This window comes from Colossoma macropomum, unplaced genomic scaffold, assembly GCF_904425465.1.
Source record: "Colossoma macropomum unplaced genomic scaffold, Colossoma_macropomum, whole genome shotgun sequence".
Classification (NCBI taxonomy): domain Eukaryota; kingdom Metazoa; phylum Chordata; class Actinopteri; order Characiformes; family Serrasalmidae; genus Colossoma; species Colossoma macropomum.
This window is the reverse complement of record NW_023494792.1, coordinates 426,433-444,895: the sequence shown is the minus strand read 5'-3', so window position 1 is coordinate 444,895 and position 18,463 is coordinate 426,433. Positions and strand designations below refer to the sequence as shown.

Genomic DNA, 18,463 nt, shown 5'->3' with positions numbered 1-18,463 from the left:
GGGACCCTTGTTTAGATTTTTATGGGACATAGGATTAATCAATGGGATGTAGGGAAGAGGAGATCTTTGATGTCTATGTCCACACTACAGTCCAGAGGGTGGCAGTAATGCACCTTACAGGTAAGTGTCAACCGCCTTATTGCGTAAAGAAGAAGAGCTGTTACCAGTAGTCCACAGTGTTATTAGAGACAGAAACAGGAGCTTCTCTGCTGAAGGTAAAGAGATGTTCAACACTTTTTACACCGTTTACACTGTGTTTTTAACTCACATTTACAGAAATAGGTGGAAAATGTTCTCTTTCTGAAAAAATAAAGTGTAAAATATGTGAGATGTGTGAGCTAAGGGCCCAGACACACCAAGCTGATGAGGAAGAACTAGCGTCAGCTAAGGCTGATGGATGATCACTTTCTATCAGATTGCATGGCCTCTCATAAAAATGTGCTCTGCAAAGATATAAAGATACAGCTGGCAATTGATGCGCATGTACCAAAGGGAATAAGTGTAAAGCAGGAGCTGGCAGTAGTCTGTAAACTGTCAAAACTGTAACATATTAAAGTAAAAAGTAAGTTAAATAAATGTCTCGCAAGCTTCATATATCCATGTTTTGGCTAAACATAGTGCTAGATTGGTACATGTTTGAAAATATGACAATATGAAGTCATGCAGTGGTGGATCGAGGAAACATTGCCAGCTGTGGCAGGGTGGCATGTTAATGTGGCACCTTTTGCTACAAGAGTTTGTCAGCTGCTGTATGTCTAAGACAGCAGGATGCTTATGTACTCTGAACAATTGTTTTTGGAAATTTTGTAGAACTGGGTAGTTTTCACTGCACTGAATGTATCACTTAGTCCTCACAAAGTATGTCTACTGGTAGGTAGTAAGCTACATTACATCTTTAACCAAAACAATTTGGATTTGAAATCAAGATTCTCACATTAAACTCTACAGACCTTTTCTAATCATGTCTTGAGATGAATTCAACAGTAGTGAAACACTGAATGCTAACTGACAACTGAATGCAGCTCTAATGTAGTTCTTGCTATTTATTCGTTTACATAGCTTGAGTGTGCATTTGTCAACCACTTCTGAGCTACCACTCTTAAAAACGATGGTTCTTCAAGGATTCCTTAGTAAAGAAAACAGTTCTCTATAGCACCATGAGCACTCAAAGGTTCTTTCCATCGTGAAAGCGTTCTTCAGACTGATGAAGAATTTGTTGTAGATTGTTCTATATAGAACTTTTGTGAAATGGGTTCTGTATAGCACCAGAAAAGATTCTGCAGTTGTTACAATATGAGCTTGTAACAATAGAAGGACCCTTTTTGGTACTATACAGACATTCTCATATCCTAGATGGGTAAAGATCTTTCAGGGTGATGATTTTCTCTGCATATCGCACCATTTGCTGCAGGTTATGCTTGGTGTGCAAAAACCAGATGGAGATTTAGGATGTGATGATGGACTGTGGGTCTTCTTATACTTAGTCTTATACTCAGTTTCTGTTCCCCTGCCTGTTGTCACTGTCAAGCAAGAGCAAGTTTCTACAAAAAAAGCAACTTTCCCATGATAGTCAAAATTGGAAGGAATTTTGCCTGTATTTTGCCTGTATCAACTGTAGCAAACAAACATCTCAGCACTTAATTTTTTTAGCATGTATAGGACAAAGAATCTGGAAAACTTGACTGAGAGCTCCCAAATCTAACCAACGAGCCTCTCAATAGATTTACATGGCACTTTTCTCCAGTAAGATTTTGGAGAGTGTCTGTGGGAATTTTTACCCATTCATCCAGAAGAGCAGTTCTGACACTTATGTTAGACGAGAGGACCTGGCTCACAATCTCCGTTCTAGTTCATCCCAAAGGTGTTGGATGGGGTTGAGGTCAGGGCTCTGTGAGGGCCAGTCAGGTTCCTCCACACCAAACTCACCCAGCCAGGCCTTTATGGAGCTGCTTTGTGCACTGGGGCTCAGTCATGCTGGAACAGAAAAGGTTCTTCCCCAAACTGTTCCCACAAAGTTGGAAGTGTACAATTGTCCAAAATGTCTTGGTTCTGCTGAAGCTTCAGGATTTCGCTTCACTGGAACTAAGGGGCCTAGGCCAATCCCTGAAAACAAACCCATAGCATCATCCCTCTGCCACCAAACTTTACAGTTGGCAAAATACTGTCATGCAGGTAACGTTCTCCTGGCATTTGCCAAACCCAGACTGGTCCATCAGACTGACAGATAGAGAAGCGTGATTCGTCACTCCACAGAATGCATTTCCACTGCTCCAAGTTCAGTGGTGGCATGCTTTATACAAGGGTATCCGACACTTGGCATTGTGCATTTTGATCTTAGGCTTGTGTGTAGCTGCTCAGCCATGGAAACTTATTTCGTGAAACTCCTAACTCACAGTTCTGTTGCTGATGTTGCTTCCAGAGGCAACTCTTTAGTGAGTGATTCAACAAAGTATAGGCACTGTGAGCTTCGGCAGCACTCGGCACTGCTCTGTGAGTCTACCGCTTCGTGGCTAAACTGTTGTTGCTCCCAGATGCTTCTATTTCACAATAATAGCACTTACAGTTGTCTGGGGCAGATATAGCAGGACAGAAATTTCACAAACTCACTTGTAGCAGAGGTGATATCCTATGATAGAGCCATGTTTAAAGTCACTGAGCCCGTCAGTTTGACCCACTCTACTGCCAGTGTTTGTCTATCGAGACTGCAAGGCTATGTGCTTAATTTTATCCATCTGTTAGAAATGGGTTTGGCTGAAACACCTGAACTCAATAATTATGAGGGGTGTCCCAATACTTTTGTCCATATAGCGTACCTGGGATTGCCTCAGGAATACCAGACTGCATAGTAGGAAGTCTGTGAGATGTGCCTACAGAACAATTCTAGAACCCAACTGATGCTCCTCAGCCACACAGAGAGCCACTCTGTGCTCCCCAGCAGTATCAGAATTTCATCAAAGCTCCTCAATGACCCAGAAGGATGACGAATTCCAGGGGGTCCAAGCCCATGAAGGTGCCTCTTACCCCCTCAGGCCATGAGTTCTTGTAGAGGAGCCATTTCAAGGTCTTTGACTATAGGACTGCTAAGCAACAGGCTCAGAGTTGTTGGATAAAGGGCAGGGCAATGTGCCATCAGAGCAAACTTTGGTCATTTTGCTACCTAACTATGTCCAGCCTGGGAGCATCACAGCATTGCCGCAAGAGCTGCTGCTTCCTGGGGCAAAGATAGTAATCAGACGAAAAGAGTCTGTCCTGGGATTTGAATCCGTGATCTTGTTACCGGCTAACTTTTCCTGCCATCAGATCTAGCTTTAAGGTATCCTAAACTGATATGGAGCAGATAATTGGATAAAATGTTATAACAGTTAACCATTATTTTTGAGTGTAATACATCTTGTAAACACTGACAGTGACTACTTTAATTCCTGACCAAACTTTGTATTAGTCATTATTTTGTACTATTTGATGTTTTTCCCTTTTTATCTTTCAGAAAGGATTGACCTCCTGTTGCAAGTCTTCCCCTGCTCTTGCCTTCCTACGCAGTCCTAATTTACTTTCACAAACACATCAAGTAACACCACCAGAAGGAATATGTCACAGTAATTAAATGTGAGAATATGGTGTCCACAAGCTCCAGCACTCGGAAAACTATCCACAGTAACACATCCTGCAGACAATCACAAAAAAATATTGGCAAAGAGAGAACTCACCTTTGCTCAGATTGTGGAAAGAGTTTTGTTGACAGACATACTCTCCAAATTCACCAGCGCATTCACACAGGAGAGAAACCGTATTACTGCTCAGAGTGTGGGAAGAGTTTTAGAGAGAGCGGTACCCTCAGATCACACCAGCGCATTCACACAGGGGAAAAACCACATCACTGCCCAGAGTGTGGGAAGAGTTTTACTAGACAGATTTACCTCCAGACACACCAACGCATTCACACAGGAGAGAAACCGTATCAGTGCTCAGACTGTGGACAGTGTTTTACTAGACAAATTTATCTCCAGCTACACCAGCGCATTCACACAGGAGAGAAACCGTATCACTGTTCAGACTGTGGGAAGAGTTTTACTAGACAAAGTAATCTCCAACAACACCAGCGCACTCACACAGGACAGAAACCGTATTACTGCTCAGAATGTGGGAAGAGTTTTAATCAACATATTTCTCTGCTACAGCACCAGCGCATTCACACAGGAGAGAAACCATATCACTGTTCGGAGTGTGGGAAGTGTTTTACTAGACAGAGTAATCTCCAAGTACACCAGCGCATCCACACAGGAGAGAAACCCTATCAATGCCCAGAGTGTGGACAGAGTTTTACAAGACAGAGTCACCTCCAGACACACCAGCGCATTCACACAGGAGAGAAGCCGTATCACTGCTCAGAGTGTGGAAGGAGTTTTAATCAACAGATTTCTCTGCAACAGCACTGGCGTACTCACACAGGAGAGAAACCCTATCAGTGTTCAGACTGTGGAAAGAGTTTTACCAGACAGATTAATCTCCAAACACACCGGCGCATTCACACAGGTGAGAAACTAGCACTGCTTAGACCAGAGGTATCCAGTCTTATCCACAAAGGGCCAGTGTGGCTGCAGGTTTTCATTCCAACCAAGCAGGATCGTGATCAGTCATTTGAAGTCTGACCAACTGATTAAAGAAGTGGAATCAGGTGTGCTCCTGCTTGTTTGGAATGAAAACCTGCAGCCACACCTGCCCTTTGCAGATAAGATTGGACACCCTTGGCTTAGACTGTGGGAAGAGCTCCAGGCATTCCAGTCTAATGTACCTTTTTTCAACTGCACATAAAATTTTAACAAGTACAAATAGGCTTGGACAGTATCTATATTTTCATACCTTTATATCTTTCTGACATTTCACCAGGGTATACAGTATATAACGGTATTTGTCTTAAAAAAGGTAGAAGCTGAGCTGCTGGTGATAAACACAGTAAACTCTTTAAAGTAAACACAGACACAGTGCACAATTTTCAAGCCAATAAATGTTAAACCATCTACCAAACAAATGATAAATAAAAAGTGGCACTGGTTAGCGTTCACTAGCATACAAACAGCTCTGCCCACCAAAAAAAATGGTTCGATTCTGGCTAACTTAAGCACTGACACAGGTTTAGATGATTAAAACTAATGATTAAAATCTGAGAGAGTTGAGTCGAGCAACTTTTGAAGGGACAGAACGGCAAAATTAAACCTGTTCTGTGGTGTTGCGATCTGTTAGTGCTGCTAATGTTAGCGTTAGCGGTAGCTTAGCGAGCAGGCTACAGAAACAGTACCAAAATTGATGCTCTGTTGACACAAATTTAGAAGGTAAAAATTTTTAAGAGAGTAAAAGTACAGTGACAGTAAGCCGAAATCAAACATGTTCTGTGGTATGTGCCGTTACTGAGCTGCTCAGTTTTTCCTGGCTCTGATTCCCCCCCCCTCTTTCTATTAATGCCACTTATCAGTGAGCTCACACAGCAACAATCAGTGAGCCTTATAAATGGGTGGAATGTGTTGATTTATCCATTTAGATGTGGAATAGAAATGTGATGTCATGATTTTGAAATACTGTCATAGTTTTTAAACATTATCATTTTTACCTACCGTGGTATGTCGTATTATCATACCGCCCAACCCCAAGTACTACATCAATAAAACATAACATTAAAACCTCCTTATTGTTTCTGCACTAATTATCCATCTCATCATTGAACTTTTATTGTTTATTTACAAATGGTCACCCTGACTGATAATTGGGAATAGTCAATGGCTGACTGAAGCGATAAATATATCGTCGCTGTCCAATGAAAAACAAGTATCTCCAAAATATGAACTTTACAGGAGAAGGTAAAAACACTCTTACCTTTCAATGTAAGTCAATGTAAAGAGATTTTGTTCCAAGTGATTTTAGAGCATTTCTATTGATCCATTCAACATTAAATAAAGGACAGCTGGTGTGTTGAAATGATGTAAAAAACTAAAAATCAACAAAAATGGAGATACATTGTTTCATTGGACAGTGACGATATATAACCTGTATGTTTTTTCTCTGCCAAGCAGAAAGTAGAGAGCTGAAAACCGAAGAGGCCTGGTCAACTTGTTAACATCTTTGTGGAAAAAAAAAGTGTTCTCAATAAACATCCAAGCCTCCTTCTAAGCCCACAGCCTTGACGTCTCAGAAAGCTGAAGTGTCGTCTTCTGAGAAACAAACAGCACCACAACCAACTCTGCAGTGGAAAGGCAAAAGGGGCCATTTTTAAAACATCCATCTGAACTATGCAGTGGTAAGTTAAGCTGTTCTTACCAAAACATTACTGATTCAAAGAAAACAGCCCAGATTATTCATTATTTTTTGTTGTTGAGGCAGAATGTTATGTATGGCTTATCCTAAATATATAACTACAGTCTTGGAGATTTCAGCTAACAGATCCCATGGCTTACATTTAGAGGTCTGCATTACTTTGAAATGAATTTTATTTATGGCTGCCAATGTACTAAACAAGCTGTTAACTACTGAAAACTTGCCTAACACAATGCTAAACAAGACCCTCAAGGAGATAAATAAATCATTGGAAAGGTAAAATAAGTAAATGCATTCCTAAAATTATCTAGAATGCTGTTCTAGACTTTAAAAACAATGCAGTATTTTGCAAGTGTCAGAGATTATTTATTTACTTTTTAGTCAATACATTCTACAAAACCATTTTGTACAAGCTATTAATTTTTCAACATCAGGAAAAAAGCAGTATTTGACAGAAAATTACACAGAAGCCTCAACAGCTAAATACAGTATACATTTTTTTCAGTATTTAGTGTGTTCTCCTTCTGCCTTTAAAGAAGAAGCTATCTTGCTCATTATACAGGGGTGGGGAACTCTGGTCCTTGAGGGACTGATTCCTGCACTGTTTGGATTTCAAAAAGTTGGGACAGGGGCAACAATAGACTGGTAAAATTGTGTAATACTAGGACATGGGGAACATTTCACAATTAATTAGATTGGCAACAGGTCAGTAACATGATTGGGTATAAAAAGAGCATCCCAGAGAGAGTCTTTCAGAAAAGAACACCACTCTGTGAAAGACAATTCAAAAAAAAAATTTCATAATGTGAAATGGCAAAGAACTTTGGGTTTTTTTTTAGGATCATCTACGGTACACAATATCAATAAAAGATTCAGAGAATCCAGAGAAATCTTTGATGAAATGGACAAGGCCAAAAACCAGTATTTGCTGGCTGTGATCTTTGGGCACTCAGGCGGCACTACATTAAAAAGAGGACACAATTCTATAGTTGAAATCACTGCATGGGCTCAGAAACACTTCTGAAAACCGCTGTCTGTGAACACAGTTCATCGTTGTATCCACAAATGCTAATTAAAACTCTTAAACACAAAGAAGAAACCATATATACACAGGATCCTGAAATGCCGCTGCCTTCTCTGGGCCTGAGCTCATTTAAGATGGACTGAGGCGAAGTGCAAAACTGAGGTGATACAGCACAGTGGTAAACATGCCCCTGACCCAACTTTTTTTGAAATGTTTTGCTGGTGTCAAATTCAAAACATAAATTCATAAATCATAAATTTTTCAAAAAACATTTACATTTCTCAGTTTCAACATTTGATATGTTGTCCTAGTACGATTTTCACTTAATTATAGTGTTTAAATGATTTGTACATCATTGCATTCTGTTTTTATTTACAGTTTGCCTTGACCTTAACTCCATACAAAACCTTTTGGATAAACTGAAATGCCAAATGGGCGCCAGACTTTGTCATCCAATATCAGCACCTGACCTCATTAGTGCAAAATCTGGAGTCCTTCGTACAACAGTAGAGGTCAGCTAGTGTAATGTTCATAATACCAAACTGATATGGTCAAAACCTTTGCATTCTGGACTCATTGACACTCTGGAAATCTTACTAAGTTAGCCTAGTTGGCCGATACATACAATTTTGTGTCATCGGTATATCAGTTAGAGCTGATGCCATGTTTACAAATAAAAATACTCAATGAAACACACATAATGAGAATAGTAAAAGTTCTAGAACAGATTGTTTTGGAACCTTAATGTGTAAATCGTAATGCTACAATATACAATGGCATTCTAGAGAATTATGTGCCTCCAACTTTACGCAGGCACAGTATGGTGAGTTTGGTGTAGAAGCACATGACTGACCCGCACAGATCATTGAACTTAACCATATCCACCATGTTTGATATAAACTGGAACACTGTCTGTGAGCCAGGCCTTATCATCCAACAGCAGTACCTGATCTCACTAATGCTTTCATGGTTGAATAGAAGTGAATCCCGCAGTCATGTTCCAAAATCCAGTGTAAAGCTTTCTCTCAAGAGTGGAAGCTGTTACTGCAGCAAAAGGGGGAAATTCCATAACAGTGTCCATTTTGGAATGAGATGTTCAGCAAGCACATACAGTTGTGATGTTTTGGTGTTCACACACTTTTGGCCATTAAGTGTATATCAGTTTAAGTGAAACATCTCAAACTAACATATCCACCTACTTTTTAGGTCATGGCAGTTAAAGGTAAGGGCAGTCCCATAATTGAGTGCAATTGATTTTTACATGGTCAGGTGAAGGATGAAGATGCATTATATACACTTGCTCAATTTTTTCACTTAAAATGTTTGACAGTCGTTGTATATTTGGACAATGAGATACGTTTGTCTTTTATTTTTTTACAGTTTGCTGTGTGGCATGTCAGCCTACATCCTAGCTTGTCCTCTTCACTTCATCACATTGGTCCTCACAAATTACAGGGTGTAAGTGCTAAACACCTCTCCTCAGTAGCCTCCACGTGTTTGTTCTACACTGTGTAAAGTTGTATGCAGACCAGATCTTGTATACAGATTCCTTACGATCTTACACACACACTTTCGCACTCTTATGAAATCTGTTAATAGGCCTATCTGATCTTTTTTAGACTGAATTTTATTCCAGTGGTGTAGTGGTGTTTCTACAGGCGTATATACTACGATTTGTTTAAGGGATTCCCAACCTAATGTGCTAATTCACTGTTTTTGAGTGAAATAGTTTGTGCTGTGTCTTGGCTAGTACCATTACTGAGGTAACAGAAAATTAGCATTAGTGGAGTTTGGATGGTGACTGACATGTTCAGTTTTTTAAAAATGTTATTTTTGATTTTTTTTTTTTAATAATGCTTTACAAACTTGAAATTTGACTGAAATGTTTGTTCCCACTTTGTGTGCAAACTGAAAAGATCACATTGGTCCATAGCATTCCATGTACTGTAGTGCAATGCTTGCTTTGATGGTTATTATACCTAAATATAGTATACCTCATTGTGTAATTATTTATATATTACAGATGTAAATGCTCAGCAGTAAAAAAAAATCATCCTTTTTTATTCAATATAATCACTTGTATTCATCAACTTTATCCTCTTCTTCTTTTAATCAGTACTAACAACTGTTCATTGCAAAATTGTAAGTAACTATAAGCTCTATAGTAGTAATATTTCTATAACTTCTAGAACTCAATCTTTTGATTAATCATGGTTGTTAGTATATGGTTAAGTTCTGTTCATTTTATGTATGCTTGCTTCCTGAAATGGTTATAACATGGTGCTGCATTCTGCTGTACATTTATTTCTTGGGTCATGTAAACATCAAGTTTGTTAATAAATCTCTCATCATGTGTATCCTATCTCAGAGTTTTCCTTACAGTCACTCTATTGTTGAATCATAGAGTTATGTATTTTAAATTAAAATAAAATAAAAACAGTGTTCTATTTCAACAGTCAAAATAGTGCTTAGGATTGTTTATGGGCTGTATCATTACTTCAGCTTCACTATACTGTGAAGCTATTGGTAACATTATTTGGAGTGGTCATTTGTAGATGATTAATAAACTCTTAACAGAGTATTAGTAACACATCAACAACCTACCAGTAAAGTAGCAGTAAAGAAGCATCTGAATACATTGAGGTAAATATTGTGAAGATGTCCTGTTTATGCACTTCTTACATTAAGTATATGTATTGTTGATATGTTACATGAAGACTTAATATGTTACTTCTATTAAACAAAACCTAACCCTAACCTTAACCTCAATCTAAAACCTAATTCTAACCCTAACCTTAACCTCAACCCCCAACCTGATCCTAACCAGGTAACACTTTATTTGGATGGTCCACTGTAGATGCTTTGTAGATGCTGTCTATCTTTAACAAACATTCCAATACATACACACCAATCAGGCGTAACATTATGAGCACCTCCTTGTTTCTATGCTTATTGTCCATTTTATCAGCTCCACTTACTATATAGGTGCACTTTGTAGTTCTACAGTTACAGACTGTAGTCCATCTGTTTCTCTGCATACTTTGTTAGCCCCTTTTTACCCTGTTCTTCAGTGGTCAGGACCCCCATGGACCCTCACAGAGCAGGTACTACTTTGGTGGTGGGTCATTCTCAGCACTGCAGTAACACTGACGTGTGTTAGTGTGTGTTGTTCTGGTCTGAGTGGATCAGACACTGCAGTGCTGCTGGAGTTTTTAAACACTGTGTCCACTCACTGTCCACTCTATTAGACATCCCTACCTTGTCAGTCCACCTTGTAGATGTAAAGTCAGAGATGATACCTCATCTGCTGCTGCACAGTTTGTATTGGTCATCCTCTAGTCTTTCATCGGTGGTCTCAGGACGCCGCCCACAGGACACTGTTGGCTGGATATTTTTGGTTGGTGGACTATTCTCAGTCCAGCAGTGACACTGAGGTGTTTAAAAACTCCAGCAGCACTGCTGTGTCTGATCCACTCAGACCAGCGCAACACACACTAACACACCACCACCACATCAGTGTTACTGCAGTGCTGAGAATGATCCACCACCCAAACAGTACCTGCTCTGTGAGGGTCCATGGGGGTCCTGACCACTGAAGAACAGGGTAAAAGGGGGCTAACAAAGTATGCAGAGAAACAGATGGACTACAGTCTGTAATTGTAGAACTACAAAGTGCACCTATATAGTAAGTGGAGCTGATAAAATGGACAATGAGCATAGAAACAAGGAGGTGCTCATAATGTTATGCCTGACGTATATATATACACACACATACACACATAGTGAGAGCAATTGTCTGCAAGTTCAGAACCACAGCAACATTCATGAATGCAGAGGTGAAATAATCCAGGAAATCACCAAAACTTCCAGGAAAACATCCAATGAACTGCAGGTCTCTCTTCCCTCCGTTAAGGTCACTGTCCATGACTTCACAATAAGAAACAGACTGGGTAGTGAAAGTGACTCCATAACTTGCAGCCATTGATATTTCTCCTCTTCTGTCCTCTCACTGTTGCAACCAAGAAACAACCAATGTGAAGTGAAAAGGACAAGGCAGGCTGTAGATTTACAGGTCACACATTAAACATCTAAAATAACATAAAAGACAAAAGAAAGGGGATTAATTACAGTGTCTAAAATTGTTCCGTCATAAACTAAATCAATTGGTAATGGTTTTATCCACATAGATTAAGAAGTATCTGCCAATGCTGTCCCTTCTTTATGCACATAATACACCAGCAGTAAAACATCCCTGAGAGCGTACATGACTTGTCTTCATCCTTCAGCATCCAGATTGCTGTACTTCCCATATTTTTCCCTGATACTGTGGTGCTTGAAAATTTGTGCATAAATATGACCTAAAACATAATCAGATTTTCATGCAAGTCCTATAACTAGATAAAGAGAACCAAGTTAAACAACTGAAACATAAATATTATACTCAATCATTTATTTATTGAGAAAAATTATCATATATTAGTTATCTGTGAGAAAGAGACTGCGTAGCAAAAGTAACATCCACAGAAGAGCAGCAACACAGAAAACACTATTAAAAAAAAAAAAAATCAATGCTTGTCTCACATTCCCAAAAAAACACTTGGGCAATCTCCTAACCTTTTGGGAGAATATGAGTGGCAAAAGTATGTGAAACTCTCGGCTCAGCAGTTAATTAGTCAGGTGTTTTCAATTCATGTGACTGAAACCAGGTGTGAGTGGCAGACCTGATGCATTTAAAGATCAGAGATTGATTAAAGACAGATCTTCATAACGTTCGTGGAAGTGTATCATGGCATGAACAAAGAAGATTTCTAAGGATCTCAGTAAACGAGCTGTTGATGCTCATCAGGCTGAAGAGTTACAAACCACCTCTATTGACACCAATCAGCACTCTGTACAAATGGAGGAAATTTAAGACCACTGTTACACTCCCCAAGAGTGATCAACCAACAAAGATCACACCAAGAACAAGGTATGTAACAGTCCATGAGGTCACAAAGGAACCCAGGGTAACTTCTAAGCAACTAAAGGCCTGAATCACAGTGACTAATGTTAATGCTCATACATTTTTCATCAGGAGAACAATGAACAACAATGGTGTGCAAGGCAGGGTTGCAAGGAGAATGCTGCTGTTCTCCAAAAGGACATTGCTTCCCATCTGCAGTTTGCTAAAGATCACATGGACAAGCCAGAAGGCTATTGGAACAATATTTTGTGGACAGACAAGACCACAATAGACCTTTTCTTGTTTAAATGAGAAGCGTTATGTTTGGAGAAAGGAAAAGACTGCATTCCAGCATAAAAACTTTATCCCATCTGTGAAACACGGTGATGGTAGTATCATGGTTTGGGCCTGTTTTGCTGCATCTGGGCAAGACGGCTTGCCATCATTGATGGAACAATGAATTCTGAATTACACCAGTGAATTCTAAAGGAAAATGTCAGGACATCTGCCTATGAACTGAATTGCAAGAGAATGTGCAAGACAATGACCCTGAGCACACAAGTCGTTCTACCAAAGAATAGTTAAAGAAGAATAAAGTAAAGTTTAGCAATGGCCAAGTCAAAGCCCTGAACTTAATCCTATAGAAATGTTGTGGAAGGACCTGAAGTGAGCAGTTAATGTGAGGAGACCTACTAACATCCCAGAACTGAAGCCCTTCTGTATGGAGGAATGGGCTAATGGGCAAGCTGATCTGCAGAACTAATCAACAGGTACTGGAAACATTTATTTGCAGTTATTGCTGCACAAGTGGGTCACACCAGATACTGAATACAAATGTTCACCTATTTTTTGCCATAGATGTGTAATATTGGATAATTTCCTCAAAAAAGAACAAACAAGTATAACATTTTTGTCTCATTTGTTTAACTGGGTTCTCTTTATCCACTTTTAAGACTTTTTAAGCAATTACTGTGGTTAAAATATCCAAAGCCACCAATTAAAAAAGGGTGTGCACATACTTTTGGTTAACTTAAGTTACCACTGCAGAGTTCAGATGGGTGTTTTAAGCAGGGTGTCTCTTCATCTCTCACAGTGCAGTGGAGCTGGTTGTGGGGCTGATTTTTGGCGATCTGCTTCCCAGAAGATGAAACCTCAGCTTTCTGAAGATTAATATTTAAGAGAAGCCTGTGTTTTTAACACCTTGGACAGCTCACCGACTGTTGGACTGTGTGCTTAGCAGGAGGCTTGGATATGTTAACCAGGTCTTCAGTTATCTCTCTACAGGTACAGATAAACAGATTATAATCTGTTCTTTTGTCAGCTAGTCCATTAATAATCATTAATCACTAATAAATATTTCAAGTCATGCCATTTTTTGTTGCTATGCTTACTCAATACATTTTATAACACTTCTGTACAAAGAAAAAACAGCCTACTGTATTTTATTTACACTTCAAAGCATTTGAAATTTGTTTTAGTTGAATATTTCAGATAAGTCAACAAACAAACTTATCCGAATCATTATATTTGCATTTTTACCTCATTCTTTAGATTTAAATCCAGATCTATGAAGGTATTCCCACAGTCTGAGCAGTGACATTCACTGTGTGAATGTGCTGGTGTTTTTGAAAACGATTCAGTCTAGTAAAATTCTGCCAACGCTCCAAACAGTGAGACAGTTTCTGTCCTCTGTGAATATGCTGGTGTTCTTGGAGATTACTTTGTCTAGTAAAACTCTTCCCACACTCTGAACAGTGAAATGGTTTCTCTCCTGTGTGAATGCGCTGGTGTGTTTGTAGACTACTCCATGAAGTAAAAGTCTTCTCACACTCTGGACAGTGATAGGGTCTTTCCCCTGTGTGAGCGCGCTGGTGCTTTGTGAGGTCACCACTGTCTCTAAAACTCTTCCCACATTCTGAGCACTGAAACGGTTTCCCTCCTGTGTGAATGTGCTGGTGTCGTGGGAGAGTACTCTGTCAAGTAAAATGCCGTCCACACTCTAAACAGTGATATGGTGTCTCTCCTGTGTGAAGTGCGCTGGTGTTCCTGGAGAGAACTGTGTCGAATAAAACTCTTCCCACACTCTGAACACAGATACGTTTTCTCGTCTGTGTGAATCCACTGGTGTGTTTGGAGATGACTCTGTCTAGTAAAACACTGTCCACACTCTGAACAGTGATACGGTCTTTCTTTTGTGTGAATGCGCTGGTGTGTTTGGAGATTACTCCTTTGATTAAAACTCTTCCCATAATCTAAGTAATTATACGGCTTCTCTCCTGTGTGAGTGCGCTGGTGTGTTTGGAAATTACTCTGTCTAGTAAAACTCTCCCCACAGTCTAAACAGTGATATGGTTTCTCACCACTATGAATGTGCTGGTGTGTTTGGAGATGACTCTGTGCAGTAAAGTTGTGTCCACACTCTGAGCACTGATACGGTTTTCGTCCTGAGTGAATGAGCTGATGTTTTCTGAGAGTACCACTTTTTCTAAAACTTTTCCCACACTCTGAACAGTGATACGGTTTCTCTCCCATGTGAATGCGCTGGTGTTCCTGGAGATGTTTCCATCTTATAAAACTTCTTCCACAGTCTGAACAGTGATATAGTTTTTCTCCTGTGTGAATGTGCTCGTGTATTCGGAGATTACTCTGTAAAGTAAAACATTGTGAACACATGGAGCACCGATATGGCTTCTCTCCTGCGTGAATGAGCTGGTGTCTTTTGAGATCACTCTGTTTAGTAAATCTCTTCCCACAATCTAGGCACTGATGACTTCTTTCTTTGCCTCCATTTTTTTGTTTATCTCTGCTAGATGTGCCAGTTTGGAAAGTAGCAGAGGATGTTTTTGGATTACTGGAGCTTCTGTTCACCATATTCTAATGTGTTCTGTCACCAATTTCAACAACGTGACATTTCTTTTGGTGGCTTTTCTTAAAGTGATTCAGAACTGGGCAGAAAAAAATGTAAAATTCCATGTCAAATGCAGCACGGACATTCATGTATTGAAAAATGTTGCCCAAGTTGTTAATACAGTTGCCATACAACGTGATAACAGTCAGAGTGAACTATATAGGGAACATCACCAGAACCTAAATGAAGGCTTTGGAAATCACAGCCACAAACAGGTTTGAGCTGCCTTCTCTCTGTAGTCTGCCACAGCAGATATGTTGAGATAACAGAATATAAGACACTAAAATACGGTCCAAAATATGGGTGCTTGCAATACAAATCTTCTGCCAAAACTTAGGAATTTATGCACCATGTTACCTATAAATTAACAGAGGGTCAGTCAGAATGGTGAAAACTGTCAAAAAAAAACTTAGAAATGATGCAGAAAACAGCACTGTTGCTTACTGTTCCACGTGTACTGCAAATGGCTACAGCCTGCCTGAATTCTGCAAGGGTCAAAAATCTAGAATTTCTTTCTCTTCTAAAACCTTATCTGGTAGATTACTTTCAAAGACAATCATCAAAGCCTAGTTATTAAATTAGTCGAGACCCAGTCTCACCTTTATTTTGAATAAAACCTTGTTGTATCTAGACACTTGACTATAGGCTAACCAATGAAGGTCCACAAAATTCGAATCAATTTATCTCACCAAATATGTTGCACATACAAGGAATATCTAGATGAGTGCACACATACACTATATGGACAAAAGTACTGGGACTTCTACACATTACACCTACAGGAGCTTTTATGACATCCCATTCTAAATCCATAGGCATTAATATAGAGTTGGTCCCCCTTTGCAGCTCTAACAGCTTCCACTCTTCTGGGAAGCTTCTACAAGATTTTGGAGAGTGTCTGTGGGAATTGTTGCCTATTCATCTAGAAGAGCATTTGTAAGATCAGACACTGATGTTGGACAAGAAGGCCTGGCTTGCAATCTCCGTTCTAGTTCATCCTAAAGGTGTTTGATGGGGTTGAGGTCAGGGCTCTGTGCGGGCCAGTCAAGTTCTTCCATGCCAAACTCAGCCAACCATGTTTTTATGTCTGAGTAGACACATTCTCTAAAATATACTTTAAAAACTATTATAAACCGCATGTTAGAAAATGATATGAACACCTGTAACAAAAACTTCAGTACAGTACAGCAAATAAGTATTATGTTACAGAGGAGTTACTGTAATACAATAAGGAGGTTGTTGGTTTAGTTTAAATTTAAAGTGTAACGTGTCCACTGTAGTTGATAAGCACTACAGTTCTGGGGAAAAAAGCTGTTAGCGTATCTGGTTGCACTGGTTTTGCTGTTGTAGATGTCCTGAAGTGTTGGCAGACCACATCCAATGGTTCTCTTTGCTGTCCTAATTATGCGCTGGAGTTTGGCTCATTCTTGTGAGGGGGAGGAATCAAACCAAATGGTTATGGATGATGTGAGGATAGACTTGATGATCGCTGTATGGAACTTGATCATCAGGCTCTGCAGCAGGTTAAATTTTTTCAGCTGTCTCAGGAAGAACATTGTCTACTGTCCTCTCTTGGCTATGGAAAGCATGTTCCTGCTCCACTTCAGGTCCTTGGATATAGTAGTGCCTAGGAATTTGAGTGAATCCTCAGTGGAAAACAAAGAGCCACTGATGTTTGGGGTGGGGGGGGCAGTTAGAACCTAAAGTCCACCACCTTCTTCACTGATTTTTGCATGTTGAGCAGCACTTGCTTGCTGCTGCATGAGGACACCAGCAGTTTGACTTACTTTTTGTAGGAATCACCATTGGCTATAAGGCCCACCACAGTGATGTCATTTGCAGTTCCAGCTACAAGGATTCTCACAGCTGGTTCCACACCACTCATTGGTGTGGATACTGAGAAGAAGAGGTGAAAGCAAACAACCTTGTGGTTCTCCAGTACTGAGGGCTCCAGTACTACACCTGCTGTCTTCTCTTTGTCCGTAAATCCATGATGCATTGGCACATGAGATCTGGCACAGACAGCAGGAACAGTTTGAACTGTAGCAGCTCCAGTATTATAGTGTTGAATGCTGACCTAAAGTCCACAAACAGAAATTAAGCGTAGTTTCCAGGGCTGTCAAGATGCTGTAGCATTGTCAACAGACCTGTTAGCTGAAACTAACTCAATGCTCTGCATTTACACAATATGGCGCCACGCATGGCTGCCTCTGGGACTGTGCTTCTACGTACTTTGTTTGTTTTTCTTTGTTTGTATCACTCTGTACAGTGTAATCCACTCAATAAATATATAAGAGAGGAATTGTTGAACATTCGGTAGCTCACTCATGACTTGACGCCTAACTCCATTCATCCAGTGGAGGTTGTCAACATCTTAGCCGGCACTGCTGCAAGGTTGTATGGGAGATGCAGGAAATGCCGGCGAGACAGACTTGCAGGCTCACTGGTGAAACTCCAAAGATGGGGCTTCCGAACTCCACTCCCTGCTTTGCTAATCTCCGCTCTCTTAGCAACAGGATGGGCTCATCAGAACCATCAAGGACTTCTCGAGCTCCACTGCTCTGTGTTTTACAGAAACCTGGTTATCCGACCAAACTCCTGACAGTCCAGTTCACCTTCCTGGCTTCCAACTATACCATGCTGACTGCAAATCAGAGCTAACAGGAAAGCTAAACGGTGGTGGACTTTGTTTCTACATAAATGAAGGTTGGTACCAGACGTCACTGTTTTAATAACAATATGTCAGCCTTATCTGGAGGACCTTTTCATTAACTGTAGACTGTTCTATTCACCACAAGTTTTCCTTGTTCATCCTGGTTAGGGATAACACATAAACTTCTCTGTAGCTAAATGAATCACATGGAAGCGTATCATCCAGATTCTCTCCTTATCATTTAGGGGACTTCAATAGAGCAAATCTTAGCCACAAACTTCCCAGATACAGGCAACGCATCCAGTGTCCAACCAGGGAAATGAACACTCGATCTTTGCCACACTGTCTTAAAGCATACAATGCTGTCCCCCGTGCAGCTGTAGGTCACTTTGACCATAGTCTTGTACATGTTCACATCAAGTACATTAAGTTGGACCATGGAGGCAAAGCCTGAGCTACAGGATTACTTTGATCACATGTTCAAACCTGTGGCTCTGGACTTGGCTGAGCTGACAGACATTACATTACATCATACATCAGCTTCTGTGAAGATGCATGTGTGCTGACCAGAACTCACAGGAAATTCAACAATGACAAACCGTGGTTTACAGCTAAACTATGACAGTCTCG

At 40.1% G+C, this 18,463-nt stretch overlaps 1 protein-coding gene and 1 pseudogene across 2 annotated transcripts; one reads left to right on the top strand and one right to left on the bottom strand.

Annotated features, from left to right (window-relative positions):
- Positions 1–145: 145 nt before the first annotated feature.
- On the top strand, positions 146–9,120 carry LOC118812792 (gastrula zinc finger protein XlCGF7.1-like). 2 transcript variants are annotated; one of them, XR_005007565.1, is made up of 4 exons: positions 146–215; positions 3,488–4,533; positions 6,066–6,289; positions 8,711–9,120. XR_005007565.1 is itself a non-coding variant. In XM_036577916.1 (3 exons), exons 2-3 carry the CDS (start codon positions 3,615–3,617, stop codon positions 6,107–6,109), a joined length of 963 nt encoding a protein of 320 aa, XP_036433809.1. In that variant the 5' UTR covers positions 146–215; positions 3,488–3,614; the 3' UTR covers positions 6,110–6,318. The 2 variants fall into 2 exon arrangements, 1 of the variants encoding a protein (XP_036433809.1); XM_036577916.1 differs by lacking the exon at positions 8,711–9,120 and having other exon boundaries at positions 6,066–6,318.
- A 4,717-nt stretch (positions 9,121–13,837) lies between these two features.
- On the bottom strand, positions 13,838–18,242 carry LOC118812689 (annotated as a pseudogene).
- Positions 18,243–18,463: the final 221 nt, after the last annotated feature.